General features: G+C 38.2%; 1 protein-coding gene across 2 annotated transcripts in view; it reads left to right on the forward strand.

The window, feature by feature from the left end:
* LOC119843103 (protoheme IX farnesyltransferase, mitochondrial) overlaps positions 1–18,438 on the forward strand; it is a 175,893-nt gene that overhangs the window by 108,607 nt on the left and 48,848 nt on the right. Inside the window, exons 6-7 of one of the 2 annotated variants that reach the window (XM_043496416.1) lie at positions 3,096–3,149; positions 7,192–7,262. In XM_043496416.1, coding sequence (XP_043352351.1) covers positions 3,096–3,149; positions 7,192–7,262 — 125 coding nt within the window. The remainder of the gene's footprint in view (positions 1–3,095; positions 3,150–7,191; positions 7,263–18,438) is intronic. The other variant, XM_038372006.2, reaches the window with a different exon arrangement.

Consider the following 18,438-nt stretch of genomic DNA (forward strand, 5'->3'; position numbering starts at 1 on the left):
AGAGGCTTTGTTTCTCACTCCCCCCAGCTTTTGAAAGTACCTTGTCTCCTCATTAGTCATTTTGGTCAGGTGCCAGCAAGGTTATTCTAGCTTCTTAACCCTTTACAGGTGAAAGGGTTTTTCCTCTGGCCAGGAGGGATTTTAAAGGTGTTTACCCTTCTCTTTATATTTATGACACATGTGAATTTACAATGTACTGAATGCAGAGCCACTGGACCCTTGAACCATACTGAATAAGATTGTTTACAAAAAAAACTGTGTCCCAATAAGTTTTAATTAACATCTAACTTGTTCATTCAATGTACCCAGCAAACTTATTTTCAGAGATACATCACCCTTCATCCTCTCACTCCCTTTTGCCCCAAGATTGCCTCTACAGAAAGCTTGATTGCAAACACATAGCAGAAGGAGTTCAGTTCCACATTCCTGGCTCCTTTTACAGAGACCATATCCAACCAGTATGCAAACATTTCCCACCTGTAATGATTGTGCAATAATTTCATACAGAAATTATAAATCTTTTTACTGTAATAGCTTTGCTGAAGAGGGACATTGCTGTAAGCTATCTTGCAATTGTATCTTACTGTGGAAAGTGATTAGTACAGGCTAAACTCATCTTTAAAGTAGAGGTAAAATGTTTTCAAAGAAGGACAATACTATCTTTTCCCTTACACCTCCCTGCCCAGTTATTAGGTGTTCTGCTAGCTGCTCCTGGAAGGAGTATAGCCCAGTATCGACAGTATTGTTCTAAGACATGATGCCACAATCCCAAATGCATAAACTGTAAGAATAATAAAGATGTTAACTGAAACAAGTAGAGGTATCTATAACTATTGGAGGAGGAGTTACTTGTGGATGTAAGCAAGTTCTGTGCTTATACCTAAGCTTGTACTTCCAAGATATAGGTTGAAAATTTTAAACAATCTTTAAATTACATTCCTACAAACATAAAAATGAAAAAAGATATGGGGGAACCTGATAAGAAACACATGGTTGTAAATAAATGTAAATAAATAACATGACAGTTGATCTAACACTAGTTAGGAACACAGAATATAATTATTGTATGTTGACTTGATGAGAACTATACAGTGAGAATGATCTTTCTGACCCAGAAATAAACCACGATGTTCTGGTTACAGAGTAGCAGCCGTGTTAGTCTGTATTCGCAAAAAGAAAAGGAGTACTTGTGGCACCTTAGAGACTAACAAGTTTGTTTGAGCATAAGCTTTTGTGAAGTGAGCTGTAGCTCACGAAAGCTTATGCTCAAATAAGTTTGTTAGTCTCTAAGGTGCCACAAGTACTCCTTTTCTTTTTGCAAATGTTCTGGTTAGTGTGACTTTTTTTCAACATCGTGTTTTAAATGTTTGTGTGTGCTGATTAAAATTTAGGTTACGCTCTCAAAACCATTGCCAAGTTATGACACTTGGGGTGTTCAGTTGCTGTAGATTTAACCCTGTGGCTATCCTTGTGATGGTTCGCTTGCCAAAAATGCAGGGAAGATAATATTCTGCCTTGGCCAGATGAAGTGATGCATTCCGACTTCCTGAGGAAAAAGCCTCTTGAGAGCTGCTAAAATATTTATTTATCCAGGATTCATCTTACTGAATTTACTGTTTGCTAAAATGGGCAGAACTGTGCAGGCCTGTAATGAGATAATCTGTTTGATTTCCCCCTTCATTCCTCTGGAACAATATTTCAGATACATTTTTTTCATTTTTCTTGCATATCAGGGGGAAATAATTTCAAGTGGAAAGAGAATTTTGCTGAACATCTGGGAACATAATGTGAAAAGTTTGATAAATGGCATCTTACTGACATGTAATTGCAGCTAGCTCAGTAAAGATCTGGTGTGATTAAAGATCTGGTGTGATATGTATAAAAGGGTTTTTCTAATAAATATAGTTTCTTTCAATCAAATATGTAATCCACACACAAAAATGACATTAATAAAATATTTGGATTGTGATTTAAATAAGAAAAAAGTGAGGCAGTCCTGAGCTAAGAATCCCACAGCAACTTAATTCTGTCAGCTTGCATGTCTGCATTACAATAGTCTATTCTTAACTAGTTACTTAACCTAGCAAGGAGATGCCCTGTTTGAAATACATATTACATTCAGGTGCTTAACTACTATATTAAAGATATGGAAATATTTCATAATTACAGTAGGTGTAATGTGTTTCATTTCTTTTAACACAGTAAATGTCAAAAGTCTAGCTGCCCTTTGTTTTACAATCATTTTATGTTTTTCCGGACACAGTTCTGTTAAAACCTCACTACCATTTTTATTCCATCCATTGCAGAGTGAATACATTTGGCCAATTTTAAATAATTTACAGGCCAGATTCTCCTGATCAGTACAGCAATGTAAATCAGGAGTAAATGCACTGAAGTCAGAGTTACAACTATAAATAAAGCAGTTTTGTAGAAGTTTCTTGAAAAAGCCTATTTGAGCACAGCCAAAGATGTTTTCAAGAAAAATACTTTAGATTATATTATTTGCCTTCCTGCTTTACCACTCTGATGTCAAATGATATTTTTCCTTCATTAAATGTAATTGTGTCTGAAATGTAACTGTGAAACAAACCATTAGCAAAATACTGAGCTGTCAGAAGGAATCATTAGTTTCAAATAGAACTGGAGCATTTTTCCTTTTCTGAACATTTGAAATTCTCTGCTGCCTTTTGTTTTTTGGGCGGGGCGGGGGGGGAGGGCAGTTAAGTGATAAAACTATAACACTCAAAGCACAAACTTTAGCTTTAAAATAAACTGCCTCAAATATGTGGAGTGCTTATAGTCTGTTTCCTATTTGTCTATACAGCACCTAGCACATGAGTTAAACTGTTCATCAGTTCCTTATCAGTATTTTTATAGAACTTTATATGTTGAAAACCCTGCTCCCATTGACCTCAGTTGTACTTGTGAACAGTCAGCAGTTTTCTGCAAATCAGACCTCAGAGTCCCAGAAAATGAGACGTTCAGTTAGTGGTCATCTGTTTGGTGTAAGTGTAGCAAAGGTAGGGATAGAATCTAGTTCTCCAGGGTGGCATTCAACTGACTTAACCACAAGATCATCATTGTTCTTCCTGCAATCGCCTGCCTCGTTCACTTCATACCTTCCCGCTTCTGCAATCAACAAAGTACAGGTACTACAGACAACGCTCATTAACTACACAACTCTGATTCATTTCCGGGGCCCGGTCCATCCTGTGCACTGAAGGAGGTAAAGAGTCCTGTGGAAAAAACAGGATGTGATCATGTAATTAAAGACATCATCATAATGCATATGCACAAGGGGACCACATTAAGGTTCTACAGGCAACCTTAATTCTGTATAACATTTGTGTTTGACTTTGCAATCGTAATATTCTTTCAATAGAGTTTTTTTGTTTTGTAATGTAGTTTGTTACATTTTTTAAAAGCAAACTGACAAAACCAGAAATCCATCCTGTGGAACCATGTTCACTCTCAGTTGGGTCATCAGCAGGGTTAGATCTAGTCCTTGAGTTAATAGTAATAGTAGTAGGCTGTTAATTTCTGTGTGGACCAGCCATAAAATGGGAGATGAGACCCACTTTTCCAGTGGATTTCATAGCTATTTGAGAGCAGAGGAATGTAGAGGCTCAAGAATCTTGCTGCTTATTCCAGTTTCTTGAGGGGTAGTGTGATCTATTGGTTATAGACTCCTCGGTCCCTGTCCACCTCTGTTTGTATCCCTGCTTCCTCTTGGCTCCTGTCCATGTCTTCTTCCACTGCCTGATTCTCATCCCTCCTTCCCATCTCCTGCTCTCCCAACACTGCTCCTAGCCCGCCTGCATTCAAGTCAGTTTGACTCCTGTTCCTGTTCCTCACTGGCAGCACCAACAGGAGGAACATAGAAAGCATGGGAAAAACTGTGTTCCTGCTCTCAGTTCTGATATCTGGTGCCACAGCTGGTGGCATGGTAATGGCAGGTAAACCTCTCCTTGGCATGTGCAAACTGCAGTTTTTAGAAGCTTGTAAGTTGGCCAAACATTAGTGGATTTTCACAGCCACATCCCTGACACGAGACCGACCCCTCTGCCAAATATCAAGTTCTTGCTAAAAGTATAGAGGCACTAGAGCTTCTCAGTTGAGCAGCTGTAGAACATTTTAACACGAGCAAAAAAAATTCCTCCAAACTTATTTTTCCTTATTTTTGGAAATGGTTGCAGCTTTCTAGAAAAATTCAGCCTCAGGCAGACGGTGGCATGGAAAATTTCAGCCTGAATGTTTAAAGTTTGCCAAATTTATAAGCAATTTAAAATGGTCTTATAATGGAAAGTGTTAACCAGCTATAGGTGTCTCTACCAGCTCTGCCTATAATACTAATACTCCACCACTGCTGGATTGGGGTTTTTTTAAATGTGATGGAAAAGATTCATTCAGGGTCAAAGACCACTTGTGCTACATTTCATTCCCGATTTAATTTTTCAGCCTTGAGGTCACATAAAACAGTGATTTATAGTGGAATAATCTCTTTAACTTGATCCATGATGGAACTGCCCAGTGCTATTATAATATATAATGTAATGAGTGAGATGAGAATCTTTCAAAACTCTTAGTGGTGAAGAACTTAACATACAATATGAGATTAAGACCTACAAGTGATAAGTACAAATTGTTTTATTTCTTGTGTATGAATCTATATTATATAGACTGCCTTCACTGCTAAAACCCTTCTTTGCATCTGCTCATCGCTTGCCTTGATTGCTGTACCCTTCTCCTTTCTGACTTCTACCTCTCCACCTCCAGTCTCCGAGATGCTAGTGCCAAAATCATCTTTTCTTCCACTACATGAACTATATCAGTGCCTCCTTGAATCCCCCTCTTATCATATAAAATCCAAGCAGCAGCTGCTGCTTCTGCTTCTTACCTATAAGGCCCCATGTAATTTTGCTCCTACATACCTCTCTGCTCCCATTTCTCCCTATACTCCTCTTGGTTCCTGTACTCATCCCTTTCCTTTCACTTCATTCCCTGCTTCAGCATCATCTTTCATTTTTGACTTTGTGGCTTCCACGGTGTTACTTTCTTTTGCGTGAAACAGTCCGTCTCTCAAAGCATATTTTTTGTTCTTCACATCTTTCTCCAAGTAAGCTCCTCTACCCTTCCTCTCAACATCTCTTGTATTTGTCATGTTCCAGATCCTTTGTAAACCATTTAGGACAGGGCATGTATCTTAGGACAGGCTTAAACTAAAACGTTAGGTCGAACCCACTATGTCACTCAGGGGTGTGAAAAATCCAACCCCTGAGCAACATAGTTAAGCAGATCTAACTCCCAGTGTAGACAGCACTAGGTCGACAGAAGAATTCTTCCATCAACCTAGCTACTGTCTCTCTGGGAAGTAGATTAACTGTAGCAACAGATTTCAGAGTGGTAGCCTTGTTAGTCTGTATCAGCAAAACCAATGAGGAGTCTTTGTGGCACCTTAGAGACTAACACATTTATTTGGGCATAAGCTTTTGTGGGTAAAATCCACTTCATCAGATGTATGGTGTGGAAAATGCAGTAGAGAGGTATAAATACAATCTCCCTGGACACACCTTCTTGTCAACTGTTGAGAATAGTCCACTTCCACCTTAATTGAATTGGCTCATTAGCAATGACCCCCCCGCCCCCATTTGGTACGGCAACTCCCATCTTTTCATATGCTGTGTATTTATACCTCTCTACTGTATTTTCCACTCCATGCATCTGATGAAGTGGGTTTTAGCCCATGAAAGCTTATGCCCAAATAAATGTGTTGGTCTCTAAGGTGCCACAAAGACTCCTCATTGTTTTTACAGCAACCGAGAATCCCTCCCATTGCTGTAGTGAGTGTCTACACTGAAGCACTACAGCGGACTCAGCTGCAGCATTTCTAGTGAAGACATAATCTCTTACAGCTCCTAGCACAAGATTCTCATCATAGGACGCTACTGTGACATAAATGATTATGCCTTGTGAATTAACAGCACTATAGATGTGACTTTATTAATTATAATCAATAATTTTGCAAACATGAGAAACTAAAGTCACAAAATGGTTTGAGGATTGTGATACTGGGACCATTTTTGACATATACTAGCCTTCTGCACAGATCACACATGAGTTTCTTGACTTTGTAATGGGGGTAGAAGCTTGCCTTTGGCAAGTAGCCAGGCCAGTAATGTGGCATTGTCAAAATTAAGATGTTTGTTCATTTTAACTCAAGGTGGGTAAAAAGGTACACTGTCTGGCTGAAAAATAGCACAGTCCAGCCCATCAAAAGTCAAGCATCTATCTGCAGGCAACAGTATTCAATCATTCAGGCTTTGTTCAGAATCATACATTTCATTACATCATTACTTTTTCCGTATATTTATGTCCCATATAACTGGTATCTTGCCCCGAGTGTTCATTCCACAAATAGAGGTTGGTGTCCAGTAAGCACTGGTGTATTGGTGAACCATTGAGAAATGACCCTGGTTGTTTTATGTCATTAGCTTATTGAAATCTAAATAGCTTACCAGGGTCTTGCTATATGGAAAACTGGATTTGGCTTTAATAAGTTCTTAAAACTTTGTCCAATAAAACCCCACTGGAGTTCATAGCATGATAGCACTCTACTTTTCACATAGGCAGTATTTAAAGTCAAGTTGGGTTGTCACACTAAATAATTCCATATGGCTTCTTCATTTACCATTTATCATACCACTAGATGCTACATGTAGTTGCAGTAGCATTTACCAGAGTTGATTGATTTTTGAGTGGGTCATGGGTTCTCAGAAGTTGGATGATCTTGAAAACATTTATAGCATTCATCTTGCAAAACCAGAAACACCTTATTCGAAAGGACTGTTTGCATAATGTACAACTGGAGGCAGAGGAGGGGGCTGTTTCTTTTATATACGTGTGTGTATGTAACTTATCAAGAGCAGAAATTGAAGTTGAGCTTTACTTCAAATTATTAACTTTTATGGACACATTCAAAATATTTTTATCTTCCAGGTAGTTTTCTTTTTAAGGGGAAGCCAAAAGTATTAATGTACACAATCAAAACTAATGTAAAAGGGAGTTTGCCATTTTAATTGTTATTCTGAACCTTCAAAAATCAAGACTAAAGCATCTACAAAAACAGACAGTACATTCTATGCTTGGTATAGTCTCCGGAATCCTTTCAATCCTTCCTTTTCTTTTATACAGTTCTTTGAGGTTCCCTTTGACTCGAATATGAACAGGACAAAAAACAGACCCCTGGTGCGAGGACAGATCAGGTAAGGCTGCCCACACCTGTTCCCTGTAATGAGAAATGAACCTATTGTTCCTTTTATGTGTCTTCTCCCTTGGTCTGTTTAGATAAGCAAAATTTCAATGTGCAGATAAAAGACTAAGAAAGAGATGCCACTCTTTGTGTTTTGATAACTCTGAAAGTTTGTAATAGTCCCATGAAGAGTTTGTCAGGATAATGAATTCTTCTTTCAAATACTGGATAGTGGTTATTGCACAATGGCCTTTGTAGATGTGGTAATCAAAAGTTACCATCTGCATGTGTTTTGTGATGAGCCCGTGCAATCTCTCCGACAAAAGCAAACTACTGAGCTTTATTTAGAAATAAGCAGCTGATCCTAATTGTTGCTCCCTTATGTGCTAAATAAAAATTGTGATTCCACCAATATCTATTGTTAAAGGAGCAGGGAATCCATCTAAATCTGTTGAGATGATTTAATATGGGGCTTTATAAAATTACTAGTCCATCACTAGCCAAAGGACTAAGTCTACTAGCTAGAAATCAGTATGGAAGATTGGGGGGAGGCGCAAGGTGGGACAGGGTGGCATCAGTGAGGTACAGAGACTAATGCCCTGATGAGGAGTTCGACCTTCACACCCTACTGCTGAGAAGAGGGGAGGGTCTTGGAGTCCCTACCAGGGTGCTGTCCAGTCATATTGCTTTGACCTCTCTCATTTTAGTTTCAGACTAAGAAGTACATGGTAAATTTAAAGGGCGCTCCCTATGTTCTCAGTAGGAGCTGTTGGGTGCTGAGCACTTCTGAAAATCTGGCCCTTAGTTTATAAGCATCTTTCTCTTAGGAAGAAGCTATGGTTGAGAAAATGTTTATTTTGTAATGTCTGGATTGTTTATCATTGCTGTTTGCTGAACCCTCATTGTGTTGTCTCTAAGCATGGTATTGCAGAGCTGCTCATCCGATATACCCTAGGTACCACTGAAACAAGTACCTGATTACAAACAAAAAACTATGTTAAGGTGGAATTATGGTTGAAAGTCTGTACCAGTCACTTAAGTTTAAAAAAAAAATTACAGGGATGTTGTAGTTACCCCAAACTGATCATGTTGTGTCAGGGTTCAGGCCTGCAATCAGACTAAACTCTATAGTGTAAATCAAGTAGAAAGTCATCAGTTTACATGGTAGCCTTTGTTATGTTTTGTGCAATAAGCTCTCAGAAAGAGAGGAAACAAACTAGCATACTTAATTAAATCTCTATTGAATTTTACTTAACCTTATACTTTGGAAAGGAAAAAGCTTGAGCAGAAGTCACTCTGCAATATACAACAAAATTGTGAGACATTCCAACAACCTTTTAACCAGCTTACCCTACCTCATTCACTGAGCAAAGTCCATTCCTACCATGGCCCCTAGACTGTGTGTGTTACCCTTGGAAGTGCTGATATTGCAGTGGGACGCTGGCACTTTCAAGGAACACTGCCATGCAGCACAGCACAGCCCCAGCAGTAGTGTGCACATTACAAGGGGAGACAGCAGACACTCAAGAAGCTATGGAACACTACAAATATCTGACATTCAGATATTGAATAGTGATGGACAAAAGAGGCTGCCTTTAAAAAAATACTTGTGTGTGACTTTTGCATCCTATGTTCCTTGTATTCTTCATGAGAGAACAGAATTCCCTCTTCTGAAACCAGAGCACGCCAAATGTAACGTACAGTTTTGCAGAAGGGTTACATCTAATTGAACTTCACCTCTTAATTTGTAACAATAAACCCTCAGATTTTTAATTTTGAAAGAAATTTAGAATTTCTTTTTCATTAGTTCCTCTTTGTCTTCCTTTCCCTCTTGCAGCATTTTAATTATCTGTTTTGTACATCATATATGCATTCATTTTATCACTTGAGAAAAAGTGAATGGAGCCCATTGCAAATTTGTAGAATGCCCATAGAGGAAGCTGCTAAAAGTTACCCATATAAAAACTCATATTATTCTTTGGTTGCTTTATAGAGTACGACTTTATTTTCCATTTGGTAAATCATAAAGCCAGAATAAAACTGAGATGGTGATTTTTTTAAGAAAAGAATTTTATAACATGTTATCTTCTGCTTTCCATAAATACAAATAAAAATCTAGCATCCCATGGGGCTTTGTTTGAAAAGAAACTTAAAGCAACCCTGATTTTTGTTTGCATGTCTGTTCTGTTTCTCGAGGATTGGGTTCCAAACTTTTTAAAAAACATTACACCTTATTTGCAAATTTAAAATGAAGCCCTCATTCATAAATGATTCAACAAACAATTTTAGTATAGCATTTCCATGATTTGTGCCAAGGATTATTTATAACAAAATTACATTTTCCCTTAGGGTTCTATGAACAGTTGGTCCTATTTATTTCTGTGTTTTATCCATCACCTTTGGAGGACTGGAAAAAAGTGATGGATGAAATTACAAGAAAATTGAGACAAAATAGTAAAGTGAACCCTGGGGCTAAATTCACTCTCATTGTAAATAGTTGGAGTGCTTCAATAAACTTGTTCTGATTAGTTCTGTAAAATGGTGCTAATTACAGATTCCTAAATTTAGTTAATTTTATTTAAAAGCACATTTTAGGGAATATTGTAAAGAAGATGTCTGTCAAGCACAGAGTGAGCCAAATTTCACACCCACTATATACTAGTTTATCACCGCTTACTTACATCAGGTCTGTATTTGGCCCGGGTAACTTGAAAAAAAGAGGAAAGCTTCTTTTCTTCATCCCAGTCATACTCAGTAGAGAGTTTTATATCACTCTGTATTAGCATTGCCTATAATATTCCTGGCCCCAAGTTAGCATAATTAGAAAACTTTTTTTTAAATTCCTGATTTAGGGAGAGCAGTTTGTTTTACAGGTTTCCAGCATCCTTAAATAAACTTCACTGTTGGTTGAGGGCATCACAGATTGGCAAAACCATATTTATCATACTTTAAACTTTCTTATCTATCTTCTTTTTTCTTGAATATTCCCTTCCACCACAAAATGATAATGTTGGGGACCTCGTGTAATCACTTATCAATCTGTGTACCCGACTGTCAACAGCTAATTTAAAGTTATTTAAAGTGTCACTTACCTTGAATGATGTTGACCTAATTCCCTGTAGACTTTGAGCATGCAGCCCTTATATGAGGTTGTTTCTTCAGTGGTGTAGCGGAGTAGAATAATCCAGTGGAAGTGATCCAACCATGTTATATTTTGCCACATATTCCTTAGTATTCTTTGAACCTCTTTCTTTCCATGCCAATTAAATAAAATTCTTAAGTGGTTATGCTAAAGACTAGTCAAAACAGACTAGACAGAGATGGATACATTGTATTTAAAAGACTGGTGTCTTGGCTCTGGGAATGGATCCAAAAGTTTTGGGTTTGTGCACTGAGTTCTTGCCCATATGCTTAAAATGTGTTTAAATCATTTTTAGTCTGGTTTTGACTTTCTTTGGTTGCTTTTACTCTGAAGCGTTTGGCATACGTTTTAATTCTCTTCTGTTCCAGTCACTTTAACTAACCCCTCACTGTGGCATCTGAGTGCAAACTACTAACACAAGCTAGGCAGCAGTGATCTTCCAAAGTGTGCTTCAGTTCTAATCTGGAGGATTCCCTTTTAGGGATGAGAAGGTAGTTAAATCTGCATGGCCTGACTCGTGTGATCCTTGGGCTCTCTGCAAAGGCTCTCAACAGTGGCTCCCAATTGGGATGGCAGCTTTGACATGGACATCTTCCCACTAAGGAGCTATGCTGAGATTACCAACTTACTTTAGAGAGGCGACAGAACTCTGAAAACCATCCTCAATTGCTGCCAACTTGGGCAGGAATCAAACCGATGCCTAAAAATGCTGTTCTCTTGAGCCATCCAGTCCCCATATAAGCCATTAGTATGCTAAGTATTTACTGTAAATGAGCTAATTTATTAAAGTATTTTTAGAAAATTGTTTAGTATATTAGAGAAATTATTACTTCAGTGTCTCATTCTCCCTCATATTTTTCATTGTGATCTATCTGGGGTTTCCGTCCCACCTTTAGTCATAGCAGGTTAAGAAAAACTGGGGGAGGATTTTAATTGAACCTGTTTCTAACATTTTCCACCTTCCCGCTCTGCATGTTTAAAGTAATCTTACGCCCTGAGCTTCACTATCTATACCCATTTACTTGTATGTCCGCTTTGTTTCTAAGATTTCATAGGGCCTATGCCTGAGCTGCTCCTACCAAGTTCTGAGTGTTTGCAATTCCCATACACTTCAGTGAGAATTCTTAGCACTTCACAAGAGAGGGCCCTTGACAACAAGGTTGTTTTATGGAGTGCAGATGGTTTTCCATCATTATTCAGTCTATGCATGACTGGGAATAGGGTTTTTTTTACCCTAAATTTGAAAATTGTATTATACTGATCAGAGTGTAAATTAGGGGTGAGGGGTATCCTGAAGGTTGCAAATCATAGACCAGATAGTTCTGTAGAACTATGAGTTCCTTGAATGGTGAGGGAGCTGTGCAGATATGATCTCTGGGAGAGTGAGTTTTGGAGAAAGAATCCTCCTTCATACTCACTGGAGCACCTGCAGAGCTACATCGATGCCTGTGCTGTGAGATCACTGGCCAGGCCCTGCAGCCATCCAAACAGAACATGTGGTGGTGCACGAAGCCCCTGCCGAGTCGGAGCCTATGCCATAGGGGGCACACATGCATAATCTTTCACAAGCCCCAAATGCAGTCCCCTAGCCCCTTGCGTAGAAAAACCATACTGATTCTGCTCCCAGGAGACCTCTGCAAGAACTAGTTGGTGGATTTGCCCTCAAAGGTATGTCTACATTGCTATAAATGACCTGTAACTGGCCTGTTTCAGATGACTCGGGCTTGCGGGGCTCAGGCTGTGGGGCTATAAAATTGTAGTGTAGACATTCAGGCTGAGGCTGGGTCATCCTGTTGCAAAAATAACAAAAGTAGAACTGAATGCAGCTTGTTGCAAAGCACTATCCATCATCCTAGCCTGTCCACGTGTCCTCCTCCCTATTCTGACCCCTCAAGTCCTGTTTGGAAACAGACTACTTACTTACTTTTCTTTTCTTTTTGAGACTACTTAAAATGTTCTTCATACTTGGTTGCAGTGTTAAACTCATTGAGCATATTTATGTTCCGCATTATAAAAACAGTTATTATTTTTCCTGCTGTGAATTGTGTTTATGTAATTGATGGGAAGAATTTCCACACGCACAAACCTTTGATTTCAATGAAATGGCAACAGCCGTTCTTTTTAGTTTCCTGTTCAGTATGATTTATTCCATACTTTTTTAAGACGATGGATTTGATTTTCTTGCAGATTAGTTTAAATAAATCTCTTATGCTAGCACCAGCAACTAGTGCTAGTTTAGTTTCTCTCTTCTAGGAAGACAAGCATCCTGATCCATTATAGGTTGAAGGTGACTATCTTGACTTTCCTGCTACCACACATTTGTGTATATACTTTGTTAAATAGCAGCTGTTTTCATTCATTACAATATAGTTAGACTAGCTATGCTAGACTAGACTATGCTAAGCACTCATACAAAGTTAATACAGGAACACATTTCTCTAGGAGAACAAATTTAGGTTTTCATCTCTAAATATCACTAAATCCTCTGTTCTGAATAATTTACTATTTCAGTAGTTCCTGGTTCTTTGTACACCTAAAAGTGCGGGTACTTCAGGTTTTTGCAACACCTACCATTTCACTTGCACTGAGTCTCTTTGGTTTGGAGTTCTGTTTGAGGATAAGGGTGCAGATTCCATTGTGGGATTGGAGCGCTCTCTCCACACCAGCTCCACCTTTAATTACATGGCTCTGCACCAGGCCATAGAGCACAGTACATGTTTGCCTCACAACACGGGTTTGGAGCAGGCTGGATTCTGCTGTAGGTCGGAGTGAACACAGTGGTGAATGGTATAACTGAAGTCCTAGAATTGTCTCAAAAGGTTGGGAACAATTGACCTATCAGACAAGTAATAATTAACTTACTTTAATATAATTACTTAAAATATAATTAGAAGCTTCTCTGCAAAGAAAATTTGCACTCTTGACCGTGGCTTTTTCATGTGTGTTTTAATAAACTCAAATTCTTGGCACTTAATTTGGCAGAAGACACTACTTAACCAACCCTGATAATGATTCAGATATTTGCAGAAATGAATTAAATATTAATTTAGTTTGATAAATATATTTCCTGGGACTTTTATTACCCCCTCACTTTTATAATGCACAAACAGCTACTTTCTGTATTTTGCCTCTTTGGTTCTTAGAACCATAATTAACTCTTGATACGCAAAGAGTTTTCCACTTTTTGACATGTGTGACTTGAGTGTCAACTCTGACCAGTGTAGCTCGTAAGCCCACAGCTTTGGAGAATCAAACAGAAAAGATCCTGTGTCCTACCAGTCTGTCAATTTAAATTGATTGGGTTAGATCATCCCAGAACAAATGTAACCATTTCTGAGCTGCTGCAAATACAAACATTTGCAATACATTTGCAAATATATAGGCTGGGGATTGCATAAACTGGTGGAACACTCCAATGGGTTAGATGTTCTGTATTTATTTAAGATTGTGCTAAGATCCAGGATTGGTAAAGCTCAGCAACACATCAAGCCCAATTCATCAATGTAAGGCTTTTCACTGATTTGGTTGTCAGTGGCAGGCCTACTAACAGCTTAGCAAAACAAGAGCATGCTAAAGAAATGTCATATGGGTTACAAAACTGTCTCTCCTGTAATTAATGTGTAATGAGAACGATTCTCTTCTCACTAACTCCAGTGTAAACCAGGAGTAACTCTGCTGAAGTCAATGGAATCACACTGGTGTATGTGAGAGAAGTTTATGACCTTGGTTTACACTGAAACCTGCACTAAGGATTTAGCAATCGGCTATCTTAAACCAGCATTTTAAAGTTTCCTCAAGGTTTCAGTACAATTTTGGTTCCCATTTAAAGCTTAAACCTTTACTTAAATGACTGATTGTTCTGGTGCCTTGGGTGGTCATTTCAGGCAGGTTTCACTGTATTTAAGTTAGAACAAAAACTCCATAAATCTGTAATTCTTCAGAAATAATCATTATAGGAGATCAGATGCTTATTTCCCTCTGGAAAACATTCCAGTGTTTTGCTTAGAAAATACTTGATTTTAAAAGGACGGCCCTGAGATCTTTGTAGGTGATAAAAATGTTACTTTTTTCGGTGGGAGGTTTTTTTGTCTTGTTTAAACAGAGCACAATTCAAAGCAGACACCACCACAGCAACCTTTTCAAGCAACTTTTATCCTGCCTGTATGCAAGCTTTTTTATTATTATTTGAAAATAAGTAAGTGCATTTTTCCCCTGCTGGGTTTCTTTTCTTTCCTATGTTCTTCAGAAGACAGGGAAGTTGGCATTGGCTACATTTGGTAAATAAGAAATAAAAAAGGCAGCTTTATATTTTTGACATGTCCAATTACTTGTAAAAATGTAGCCCATGCATTCTAAGCAGCAGGGCTCTTCCCCCCACCCCCTTTAATTCTTTCCATAGCCATGTCATGGGGGGATGGGAAGAACCTCAGGGCTAAAACACAGTTTAATGAGAATAAAACCCACATCAAAGAGTGGACTAATGGAATGATATAATGCTTGCTGTGTCACTTTCCCAAAGGGACTATGGATGACAGTACTTATATTTCAATTATCTGTTCACTGTGTGCATAAGATGTTGATTAAATGATTCTAAGGCACTAGATTCCTTTTGTAGCATTCACAGAAAAATGTTGATTCTGCACATTATCCTTGGATCAAAATGTATATTAGGAGGAAATTGTATATTAATACCTCCATATATATTTTGTTTCTCAGAGCAATTAAAAAACCCTCTTTTTATTAACACCAGCCTTACATTCACATTCATTTTGGTTAAAATGAAGACTGCAGAAGTTACTAGCTATTCAGCTTGTTCCTTCAACTAACTCCTGCTGTCTGAAAATAATTCTGCAAAAGCTCAATAGAGACATTCCTTTGTAGGCAGCTTTCTGTTTGTTAAATATAAATCCTGCGGAAACACTTGACCCCTCACGACTTGCTGCTTTTCAGTTCAGCTGTGGGGCCTTTACCACCGAATTATTTATCAGAATCTTTAATTGCATGTGGGACAGTTGATAAATTTGAGTACATTGTACATCACATCACGTTAGGAAACATCCCAGATGCTCATGTATAAACCAGAAGTCACGGTGCATTTGGCTAAATAGCCGCTCCATCTGCTTGTGAGGAACACTGCAGAGAAGCGATATGGACTCCTAATGGAGTTGTTTTATCCTCCCATGTCAGTGCCACACCAGGGGGTAGAACACAGTTAACTTGAAGGAGCCAAACCATTGTATACTAATTCTTCTGATTTTGTGTTCGATATGACCGGGCCTTTTGGAACACTCTGGTTTGAGCTGTTCAATTTTTAAAAACTAACTTGTGGCAAACAGTTTACTTTGCTTCAGAGACAGTTGTTGAAATGGATTTTCACAATCCATCCATTATGGCTCATAAAAAAAACAAGCAAATATTGTAAAGCCCAATATCACATCTTGTCCAGAGATGTTTCCTTCTGACCCCCCTTTACTGAGTGTCTCAAACATTTCAGATCCATGTCTGTAAATTTTGGCTTAACGCAATCAAACCCCTAACACTTTATTCCCTTTTAATAGTATTGAACCTTATCTGGTCTAACCACAACAGCACCATTATTCAACATGTACCAAGTGTTCCAAGAAATGTCACTCCTCAACAAGTCCATTACAGCGCTGCCTGTGATTGTAAGCTGTTATACTTTGAATTCTGTTTACAGTAAGTCATGTTAAAAGTTCATTTCTTCTATAAAGGACAGAGTTTATCCAGTCTTTAAACAAGGTATACCTTACACGTTATCAACTTGGCAAGTCAGATAGCAGGGGGGTTTCTTATACTTTTAATTAGCTTTTGCTGGCATAGTCTGCGCTGCTCAGTCTTTATAACTAGAGAGGCCGCATTCCTGAGGTTAAGATATGCAAAGAGCCTGTCTCACATTTTATTTGAAACTACTTGATAAGGACATAGAATCACATGGAATATTTTGTTATAAATCAAAGAGTAAATAGACGCAATCCACAGTGATTCTCACTGAGGTAGCTGCAGGACGATAAGATGTTAGATAGTCATGTGCTGTGGTGTTGGATGTTCATTGTTTTGTTGTTGTATTTCTTCAAATTAGTCAAATATAGCTCTAGATGCCAATCCTATGCTGTGGACGCCTACCTGAAAGGTTAAAACATACAAAATAATACATAAGGTTGGTCATAAATATAACTACCCCTCAGCCCTCACTTCATTCCTTGAAAAAACAGAAAGTAAAATTTGGGAATATTGACTCAGTACACTGATCATAGTGCAGTACTCTGGTGTTTTGTGTTTATCTTAGCAGTCATATTTTAGAGGATGTTTGTAACTTGCCACCCACTCTACATTTGGTCATTTCTTACAGAGATGAGAAATTTTTGCTGTTGTTTCTCAGAAGTCTTGCACGTTTAATTTTGGGTTTGTAGAAGAGGAGCTGTTAGTTCAGATCTATTAATATTACCACTGAAAGAACTGTTGAAATGGTTCTTGCTTTGTGATGCTGGAACTGAGTCTGGCATCTCTCAAGTCATTTGACTTTGTCCATCCCCACACTCATTGCAGCAAATTTTCTCAGCACTTTTGCAGGGAGCAGTTTCAGGGTCCTTTTGCATTTTGTGTGTGTGTGAGCTTGTCACTCCTGCTTCTGTCTGTCTTATGCTCAGAAGCCCATTTTCTTCTTTGATAGACACCCAGTAGTGATGTCTCCAAGATAATTGTCTGCTCACCCAGCTCCGCTGCTCTTAAATCAGTGTGTTTCACACAAGTAAAAAGTAGAGAAAATCACAATCAAAACAGCATCACAGATTATAAACACAGCTAGGTTAATCAATGCAGAAAGCATAGGCTGTAGGTTTAAATACGAAGACTATTGTACCATACACAGGAGAAAGTTCTCTGTCTCAATCAGCTGCTGCTAGTCTGTCTTTCACTGTCCCAGAACCCATGAATGAGTCTCAAAATCTTAAAAAAAATAAAAATAAAAAAAAATCTCCCTCTACCAGAATGGATTATTTTACTTTATAGGAAAAGCAGGTTCCGTTATCATCTCATTTCTCCGCACCCCATATCCAAGGAACAGGGACGATTTCCACACTCATCTTATCCTGGATTGTGTCTAATGCATACTGTCATACTGAAAGTAACTTGATCAAGGTCACAGAAAGAGAATCAGTACCATAGTTAGCTTTAAAAATCAGTAGTTTATCTGGTGTTCAATCCTCTAAACCATATCTCCTTCCATTTTTTGATGACTTTAAGACTTTTCTTTCTTTCTTTCTTTCTGCTGCTGCATGCTAAATTTCATATACTCTCAAGGCAAGTCTGCATCATAGCATATTATCATGTTGGAACACATCTAACACAGTTGTTCACAGTTAACACAGTATTGGCATGCCATAGGGGTACCTGACATAACATGCTGAACATCATTTGTCCTGGTCTACTCTGATTAGTAAATCATAGTCAGAATCATGTTATCTAACATGTTCAGACTTGATAATTTTGTAATATAAACAACTCCTATGATGATAGGACTAGAAAAATAGAACTCACTTTATTCATCCTGACTACCTGCCTTTTGCTGGACTACTCCCTACCTATATCTTTCCCAGGAATGATATTTTAATCTAAGCCTGCTTTTGATTATCTGTGGGGATGCTGGTTTGACTATCTCCCTTTAGTAATAACTTTTACATAACTTTTATCCTAGTCTATATTTATTTACATAATGCCTTTCATCCAAAGAGAATCAGCACTAGGGGGGAGCACGGCAGCTATTTATAAAACTGCACAATACTTTAAGATAAGAAATGAAGAGTATCCACTAGAAATTGAAGTGGAGTTTCGGTAGGCAGAATGTAGCTTCCTTACATTGTAATTTGACTGTTCATTTGCTCTTACAGCTAATAATGTCTAGAATCTAGCTTTCCCTTGGACTATTGCTCCTGCCATCTTCTGATACAGTGAATAATTCCTTTCCATCATTGTTATTGGTCTCTTGAAAGGATTTATAGTTTCTCATCTTATTCCTATTAAATCTTCT

This window comes from Dermochelys coriacea, chromosome 14 (genome assembly GCF_009764565.3).
Source record: "Dermochelys coriacea isolate rDerCor1 chromosome 14, rDerCor1.pri.v4, whole genome shotgun sequence".
Taxonomy (NCBI): domain Eukaryota; kingdom Metazoa; phylum Chordata; order Testudines; family Dermochelyidae; genus Dermochelys; species Dermochelys coriacea.